General features: G+C 37.0%; 1 protein-coding gene across 5 annotated transcripts in view; it reads right to left on the reverse strand.

The window, feature by feature from the left end:
• Nucleotides 1–28: 28 nt before the first annotated feature.
• ELP1 (elongator complex protein 1) overlaps nt 29–9,242 on the reverse strand; it is a 54,193-nt gene continuing 44,979 nt past the window's right edge. For 3 of the 5 annotated variants that reach the window (XM_006906086.2, XM_025041470.1, XM_025041474.1), the window contains 5 exons: nt 8,850–8,961; nt 7,610–7,737; nt 6,997–7,151; nt 4,821–4,896; nt 239–1,874 (listed from right to left, as the gene is read on the reverse strand). In XM_006906086.2, coding sequence (XP_006906148.1) covers nt 1,807–1,874; nt 4,821–4,896; nt 6,997–7,151; nt 7,610–7,737; nt 8,850–8,961 — 539 coding nt within the window. In that variant the 3' untranslated portion in view covers nt 239–1,806. Of the gene's footprint in view, nt 194–236; nt 1,875–4,820; nt 4,897–6,996; nt 7,152–7,609; nt 7,738–8,849; nt 8,962–9,242 lie in introns of those variants that run through there. The other 2 variants (XR_001518139.2, XR_001518138.2) reach the window with 2 other exon arrangements.

The following is a 9,242-nucleotide window of genomic DNA, read 5'->3' on the forward strand; positions in this document are numbered from 1 at the left end:
AAAAGTTCGTACTTACATACTCTTCTAGAATTTGACATACTTTTCCTACCCAAATTAAGCATTCATCAGTTCCAGGAGTTTCTCCTTTTCCCATACACTGCACTTTCCCCTATGAATTCTTTGACTCTGCCTTCAATTTAGAAAGTCGGCTCCCAACTGCTGCTTCTCCAAATGAACAATATTCCATCTTGCTCTGATGAGAAAAATAGTAATTGATTTTAATTCATATTCACGCAAATTCTTTCTTGGTGCTTTAATACATTATTTTAAGGAACTTGAACCTCCATAAAGTAACACAATTATTAACAAACACAATTGCTTGTATTTCCAATCCATCAGCACGGGTCTGTCTCTACCATGGTCCGTAGCAAGAGCGCTATAACATTAAAATGTCATGTAAGTTACCAGGTTCATTTACACATGCCAAAGAGGAGTCACAAAGCACTTTCAACCTTTCAGTGTGGGCACTTAATTACTGTAAGTCCATTATGGGCACGAGTCAAAAAGTAAAAATTTCCAAAACAGGATATATCTTCTTTTGTTTTCTATTATTTTGTGAAAAATTTCAGACACAGAAAAGTTGAATTATACATACAGTGACCATACCTAGATTCTAAAACTAACATTTTGCTGTATTACGTAAAGTCTTAAATTACAATTGTGGATATAGCTATACCGTGAGACTCAAAAGCAGCATTTCCTATTAGCTTATGTACAACTAGACCCCAAACCAGTATAATGAAGGTCTGGTTCTAGTATTAAAAGTATAGAAGAAATTTTTAATCCTACCTAGTGATCAGCCATGAAACTATTGTCAAAATGAACTGAGACTTTTCTAGACTTACCAAAAAGAAAAAACATTCTCATTTCTTCCAAAAAAATAAAAGACAGAAGTCAATTAAGCACCATGAAAAATAAATGAAATGGCCTAGACACTGACAAAAATATTATGTTAAAAGGAGCACTATTTGAAGAAAAAGGAGTAATTTACAACCGTGCATGCCATGAAACATGCTGCTCATTATAACAAATGTGCATGCTACTGTTTCAGAAATTCTAATCTGTTCTGCTAACTCTCTAGCAGGAAATTCACACTCAGTGAAAACAGTTCCTATGGACATTGTAGCAATAGGAGGCTCAACCCAGTTATAACTGGAAGCACACGACCTGGTAAGATATTACAAAAAAACAGCTGTCAGCATGGAAAAGCTTAGAATTTCAAAGGTTATATTTAGCTTTTTATTCTGCTTTAGTTCAAGGTGAAGTTATTCAAGTGATTAAATTTGACCAAATGTTGGTAGCACTAATAGCTATGTTGTTTATCTATAATGCTCTCCTCCAGGAACATAAAGCAATTTAAAAATGTTATTTTACTTTTCTTTACATTTTTGAGGTAGAAGCCATGAAACAATATTCCCAATTAACGGAGGTACAAATCAATTATGTGATTTGTCTAAGGTCCCAATATGCATTAGACCTGTAACTGGGAATGAAACCCAATCTCCTGACTACCATAAATGCCAGAAATATGCTCTCAAACAGCAGTAAATAAAAGAACAGTAATTCTTACAAAACGAGGCTATATTAGTTAAAGCTTAAAGTTTTGCTACTGATTATAACTACATGCAAAATAAAATAAAATAGAATTGCTTGGTGTTTGCTGAGGTCTGCTATACAGAGCAGCTCTGCAATGCTAGTATCATTCATCATCTTACTCTTCCTAGTTCTCAACAGCCAGGCTTCGAGGAGTGAGGACTGGAAAGGAAATGGTCTTCTCAGCCAGAGCCCTCCTAACTAGGTTCAGAGTCACTCCAGGAGGTTCAATTTCCACTGGGTTTTTTGGTTCATCTTTGGCGGTATAAAAAGCTCAGCATCTAAAAGAAAAGAAAGGGAAATTGTGACAGACATTCTTTCTTACTGTAAGAGCTGAGTAAGTAACTCTAACCTAAAACTAGGCTCCTGGGCTCTCCACCTACAAGATGACCATCGGAACCAGAGTTAATATTTCTGTTACCTTGCAACCTCCAGTCAGAGCAAAATCAGCCTGGAGGCCCTGCCCTGAGAAGAGGAATTCCACTGCAACTTCAGACACATGGGAAAGTAGAAGAAAAAATGCCCACTGACTGATTCAAAGTGGAAGCATGTTCTTCTATATTTCAAATGGGTGGTGGTGGTGATTACGAGGCCATGTACATTTATTAAATCTCATCAAACTGTACACCTAAAATCTGTACATTTCACTATTTCAATTACAAGAATAAAATACATGTGGTGGCATGTATTCAGTAAGTAAAATTAATGGAAAGAAAGTACTGTATGTAAAAAAAATTCTACAACACATCAATCACTAAAAACATTCCTACTTTGAAAAAGTAAATGAAGTGGGGGGATGGCTGGAGGAAAACTGTCACTGTTAGATACAACTCCTAAGCCCTCTTTCAGTTAGATGTGTGGAGTCTTTTATCTAAGAATCGTATACAGGAAGCAGAGATATGAGAAAATATGTATATATAAAGATGTTCTATCTTGGCATTTTTCATGACAAACTTCCAACAGTGCATCTGTACATATGAGCCATACAGACATTAAAACATATTTTCAAGAATATTTAATAATATGAGAAAAATGCTCAAAAAGTTTTTAAAACCATGATTATCATATTACACATCAATACATGTATATATACACGACTAGAAATCCTAAAATTTTAATTTCCTTTGACATACTTTTCTGTACAATCCAGGTTTTCTCTACTAATCATAACAGTTTTACAATCTCACATACAATTACTGCTCTACACTCCTCCGAACAAAAAACTACATAGGCAAAAAGACCACAGGAGGTTTTCCATAGTTGAGAATATTGATACTGGAAAAAGCTACTTAAACAAATTCATTGTCAACAAAGCTCATAATTTCATGTTAAATAGTGATTAAACTTTGAATAAGTTTAAAGTTTAAGCTGTGGTTAAACTTTAAAGTTATAAAAATATTCTAACTTATTTAAAAAATTAGGCAAAACTACAACTTTATTAAAACTACAACTTAATTAAGAATAAACACCAAATATTGACCTTTGGCAGAAAAGTAATTATTCTGACAAACTGTATGACAGCAGGACATCTTTCACATTTGAAAATGTGAAAGCCCAAAATGTCATTTTTAAAAAAATACTTTGAAGGCTTCATCAATTCTTCCAAGGACTCTTTATCCTTCGATAGTCATATCATTTCCATTTGAAGCACTTATTTTGTTATCAATTGTAAAAGTCCAACTCACTTACGATTTAAGGACTTCTCTGATAACATTTTTAATCCATTTTATAAAATCTTATATTTTTGCAAGACTTGCAATCGATCTGCATGATACTGCACTGCATCGTAAACATGAAACAATCAGAGAAAATGCCCCCTTATGGGGATGTATAAGTGTACTTAACTATTACTATTAGCTGAGGAGGGGCAACTGAGGAATATTTGAGTGGGACTAATTTTTTGAGTAGTTCACCTGCCTATTTGGGGATTATGAGAATTTCTCCTTCATGTAGCCACAGGGACGTGGATAATACACACTCAGATAATGAGGAGCCTCAAAATACTAGTCTTCATGGCTCAGTTGGAAAATGGAAGTGCTCTCTGATTAAGTCATCCATATTTCCCCAGAGAAAGGTGCAACTGGACTTGACCTAAAGATCAGTAACAGGCCAGCAACAAGGAAAATGGAGCAGAAATCATAACTGGATTGGACACAGTATAAATTACCAAACTGCCTTGTGTCTAAGACAGAATTTTAGCATCTCAGAAATAAGTGTATATGTTTTGGGACTGATACCAAAACCAGCTTGTCAGGAAGCTGTTTCTTCCAGGAAGAAGGGGAGCTAGGGATATAGTAGTTACTGTTCAGATATATGAACTTAGCTGGATGAAAGGTAATTAGTTGTTTATTCCAGGCAGCAACATAAGTCGTTAAAGTTAAATTTAATTAAACATCCAAAGGCTGCTTGCAAAGTCATCAAAATGCTATTATAGTACAGCATTTAAATGAAAAAATTTTAGAACATTGCCTGTTACATGCTAGAAAATGCAAATAACAGTAGTTAAATCTGCCAATTATTTTAGAACATATTGCTAACTTTCAATACTAACAGAGGCTGAGGACGCTTGATTGATCCACCTGAAGGGCAAATATTCGGGCACCAAGTTGAATTGTTAAAAGTTTCTACCAACTTTCAAATGAAAGCCGTTAAGGGCTTTAAATGTGAGGGATACATAAACTAATTGAGAATCATCTCCCCACAACAGTCAAACAAAACATTTTAGGTATAATTAAATAAGAAATACAGGTAAAATGCTAACATTCTTTGGATTTGCTTCCTGTAAATTCTCAAGATGATTAAAAAGGTCCAGCTGGTAAGCAAGGATTATGAAAATGTCCCTGAGATGTAATGCATACCTGCCAATAGCCCAAAAGGATGATTCAGAAGAATCTTTAAAATGTATGTATAAATTAGACTGTTTAAACTCAAACTTCAACTAGGATGTGCCTATATGGAAGAATATATGCCACTGTATTAACAAGTGTATGTCACGACAATTTAGAAAAAGTTATATGTTTAATACCACGTTGGATTCCCCACTCTACTTGAGTTCCCAACACTAGAAGTTTTAAACTGATCTGAGTAAAGATGTAGCTAAAAATTGAGGGAAAATTGTAGTCAATACCAAATCTTGCCTTATATCACTGACCTTGTCAACACAGGCAAAAAGATATTCCTTCAACTTAGCACTGTATCATTCAGAGGGAAAAAAAAAAAATACTAACCAAGAACAGGAACTGAAGTCTTCTGTTGTTGATAAGAGGCCATGATACTATTTGCAGTAGAATTGGGACCCAGAACCTAAGTAGAAAGTAGACGGTTTTAGCAAAGATTATCCTTAAACTTCTGATGGCTGCAATACCAAGGCCAGATCCCCACCAGCCCATCATGTTCACGGTATCAAACAGCACTTCTCCTATGTGATTTTAACTTGTCAGTTTCTCCAGTCTCAACTCAGACCTCTAAATCTCCTTTGTATCAGAAGACCAAAGTAATGATGGGGGTAAAAAAAATAAATAAAACTAACGATATACGCCTGATCCTTGCTTGAGAGGAGAGGGAATAGTACAAGAGGTTACAGAGTTCAGAGTATCAAATTGTACTGAAGGATTTGTGAGAATTTTTATATTAAAATAAATATTTGCATATCACGGAACAGAAAGAAAACTGTGCACACATATTCAAGGTTAAACAAGGAATTTCATGCTTGCACAAGCCTCCGTGCACACATGCCAGACCCTCTGCTTTGCCTTCACTCAGTTCTGCAGAATGAAGTGCATGCAGCCCCTTGGTGCACACTCAGCAGCAATGTCATGTGCTCAAAGCACTTCCACGTGACTCATGGTATTCTGCACATAGGCCATTACCATACCTTATCAACAAAAACAAAAATGCAAATTTCCTGGTCATTTTCCCTAAAAGACTTGTAAGTTAGTGACTTAGAAGTTAATATGATCTAAAGAGAAGAGGGGAGAGAAGGGCATGGAGGATTATGAATTGTTAGCTGCAAAATTACCACAGTTTTGAAGATGATCCCATTTTTTCTAGAAAATACCTATCATAGTAAATTCAATTATTTATGGGAGTATTGATTCTTAATTGCTTTTATTTTTATGGTTTGTAAGAGGCTTTTACATCCATCTTCTTATCTAACCTTCAAAATACTCCAGTGAAGTGGACAGGGGAAGTACTACCCCATTTATAACTGACGAAGTGGAGGCCCAGTAAACGTGTGTTTTGAACCAGTGAGCTGATTACCAACTACCTCTCAGCTCCAAACCCACCCTTCTGTGCGGTGCTCGTGATGCTGGCAATGGAAGCCTGAGAAAACACTCCTTCTTGAGCAGCTGGCTCCGTTATGCTCTGCCAGCAGCACACACCAGGAAAGAACATACAGCTGGAGGAAGAAGGAACCCGCTCCTTCATTCGCTTCCTTTCACTCAGCAGTAGCTCTGTACTCCTGCGGCAGCTGTTCATTCCAGTTATTGTTCATTTCTATACACTCAGACCCATTTTAATACACCTCCTCAGAAATTATGGGCACCAGCTGGCTGGCACCCTTTCTCAGAGGGTCAAGAACCAGCTCAGGAGGGCCCTGCCTCCAAGCTTCTAAATTCAAATAATCCCATACTCTTCCTTGTGTTCTCTCAGCCTGCTAAGGGTACCAGTGGCTTCCCACAGTTATTATCTCAGTGTTTCTGTGTTCCCCTTTTACCGTTCAGTTCTCCAATTGTTTAATCAGTTCTATATATTAAATTCTCTCTGATAAAGCAGCAGCTGTTTTGTTTTCCTTAACGAACCCTGACTGACAGATCCACCTTTCTGAATCCAAATCAAAATTCTTAACAATAGGCCTGAGTTGTGGGAGACCGAGCAGAGGTATAAACAGTAACTAGATGATGATATATTATAACTTTTTTTTTTTACATTATAATCCTTGATAGGATGCTAACAGCCTTCAACATAATGAAGAAAAGCTCATCATAACAACACAGAATTGACAAGTCAAATTTTCCATAAAACAAAAAAGAAAAGCAATTGTCTGGGGTTCGCTTAAAGAACACTGATCCCACCCAGAAGTCAGAACAGGGAGGTGAGAGGCTAATTCTGTTCCTATCTTCCCTGCTCCCTACGCGATCTCATAGAAGGCCAGGGGCAACTATCTGCTTTTCCCATCTTCTCCATGACAGCTGTTTCATAAAGGAGATATAAGAGAAAACTTAACCTAGGCCAAAGTGTACCAGTCACTGTACAGTCAAATACGAAATCTTATTGACAGCCTAAACATAAGCCTAAGGTAAGAACAGGAAAGTTTTGTTTTGGCTTTTAAGAGAGAGTATGCGAGGGTAATAACTTGTGAAATGGTGAAAAAATGCACATTCTGTCTTTGATGAAACTTACAGGTGCAGCTGAATTCTGCTGGTGGGTGAGAGTCCAAATTTCTGGAAGGGACCTTTCCATTAGCTGCAGAGTATCTTCAAAGGCCTTCTGTAACTCCCTTCCTTTCTCGTCAAACTCAAAGAGAAAGAGCACCTTTAAAATCTGGTGTATTTCATCTGGAGAAAAGAAATTTGAGAATGTTAAGTTGTGTCCTCAGCTCTACTGCTAAAATCATAACATAAGTTTCTTTCCCAAGCAAAAAACATTTAATGTCACACTATAATTGCCATCTCCCACATTTTCTTCTTTCTTCCCAAATGCTGGAGTAATTCAACATATTTACTACAAAAGGGAAAACAAACACACTGGGGCCCAAGCAGGAAGCAGTGTCTCCACAATCCTTTATCTTGGCTTCAGTGCTAAGCTCTCACAGCTCAGGTATGTGGATGCCAACGAAAGGCGGCTTCTAGGTTACTGGCTGTTTCAGGGATTTGCGTGGAATGACGGGGCTGACGGTTTTCACCTTTCTTCAAGTTGGAGAAATGGTATCTTAATTATCTACTGAACTCTGTCTGTGCTCTCCATTTACTATTTTTCTGTGGGCAAGAATCATCCATCAGTATTGCGTATATACCTTTCAATTTTTCAGTGCCCTGTACTACTTCATTCAATGCCTCCAAAAGGGCCAGATCCTCCAACGGACTCCCTTCTTTGAGGCTGTGCTTTTTCCGCTCCGCTTTGCGGCGATTCTTAGATGATCGCCTGTTAGAAATGAGAGATGTTTTAAAAATGGGCTCTCCTTGGGCTGCACACATTATAATTAACATACCTGTTGGCCACCAACTTTCTGAGGAACCAGAGTGTCTACAGATGGTATTTGAATTTGAGAGAAATGGTGACAAGGTGTTAAAGTGATACAAAAAATAAAATAGGGAGAAGCAAGTCTTACAGGCAGAAAGTAATAAGGAAAACCCTAAAAAGTGAGGTCTGGCCTTGACGTTTTTATTAAAATACAGAGTTAAATGAAGTTACATCTGAGAATAAGAGCTAGAACAATGAACAGAACAACGTTCAACTTAAATTTTGTAATAAAAAACAAATTGAGGCAACGAAATTTAAATAATAAGATACAGACATATCAGATTGAATTTGAATAAAATATATATGAATCCCATTCTTTCCTGCCTTGGAGGTCTTTAATATGCCATTTGTTTTGTCTGCGACTCTCTCATCCCCAGCTCTTAAATGCCCAGTTCTAGCTGCCTTTCCTGCAGTTTCTGATTGCCTCCCATGTCCTCACAGACCTCCATTCTGATTTCCTACAGCATAATTCTGTTTAAATATGTAATCTTGCATTGTTCTGTCTCCTAAGTAAGGCTAGAGCTCTTTTACCTCATCTTCTTAAAAGCTTGTGGTAACATTCACTACAACTCGCATATGGATATTCAATAAATATTTCTGACAAATTGCTAAACTGAGTAAAAGTGTGATGACTTAAACTTATGACTTCTTCCAATTCTGATTTTGAATTGAAGAAACCTGAAATCTTTTCTCTTCATATTCTTTTTATTTTTTCAGTGCCTATACATTAGTTACTTAATATTTGTTAAATGAAGAGTCAGGTGTTTTATAAATTGAGGATCCAGTGTAAGGTTCTCATGGGCACTGTGTAAACACACAGGCCATGAAGATGTAGCAGAACACATTTCAATGCCAAGTCTAATCTCTTAGATACGCTGGGAAAGCCCTCGCGTAACACTGGAGAATGTTCTTCCCTTCCATCTGTACTGTTCTGGTGGAAAACCGACCTATTTACCTATACTCTCTCCATTTACTCTGGCATGGTCAGTGTGCTAGATAAACATGATACATACGCTGATATCCTGGAGTTACTATGAGAATATTTGCCACTCATGTCACTGCCACTCATGACACTGCTAGTTTCAGAGAAGAGGTCTGACTCTTGACCGCGGGATACATCATCATCTAGAAAAGAACCAGATGAGTAATAAAAACTCCCTGCTAAAACAGGTTTATCATTAATGGGGAAGTGGATTATAGCTAACTGGGGCATATCTAAGGATGCATGAAAATTATCACAAAGTTGATCTCAAAATAAAATAATATTAAATAAAGTTATTATTACTGTATACCAGCATTAAACCTCTTTTGTCTTTTTTTTTTTTAAGCAAAGGAACCTTTGGAAACAGGGAGACTCCGTTTGTAAAACACAGCAGTCAGGCGTTCTGGGTGGGTGCAAGGGGAGG

The sequence above is a fragment of the Pteropus alecto genome, unplaced genomic scaffold (genome assembly GCF_000325575.1).
Source record: "Pteropus alecto unplaced genomic scaffold, ASM32557v1 scaffold111, whole genome shotgun sequence".
NCBI lineage: Eukaryota > Metazoa > Chordata > Mammalia > Chiroptera > Pteropodidae > Pteropus > Pteropus alecto.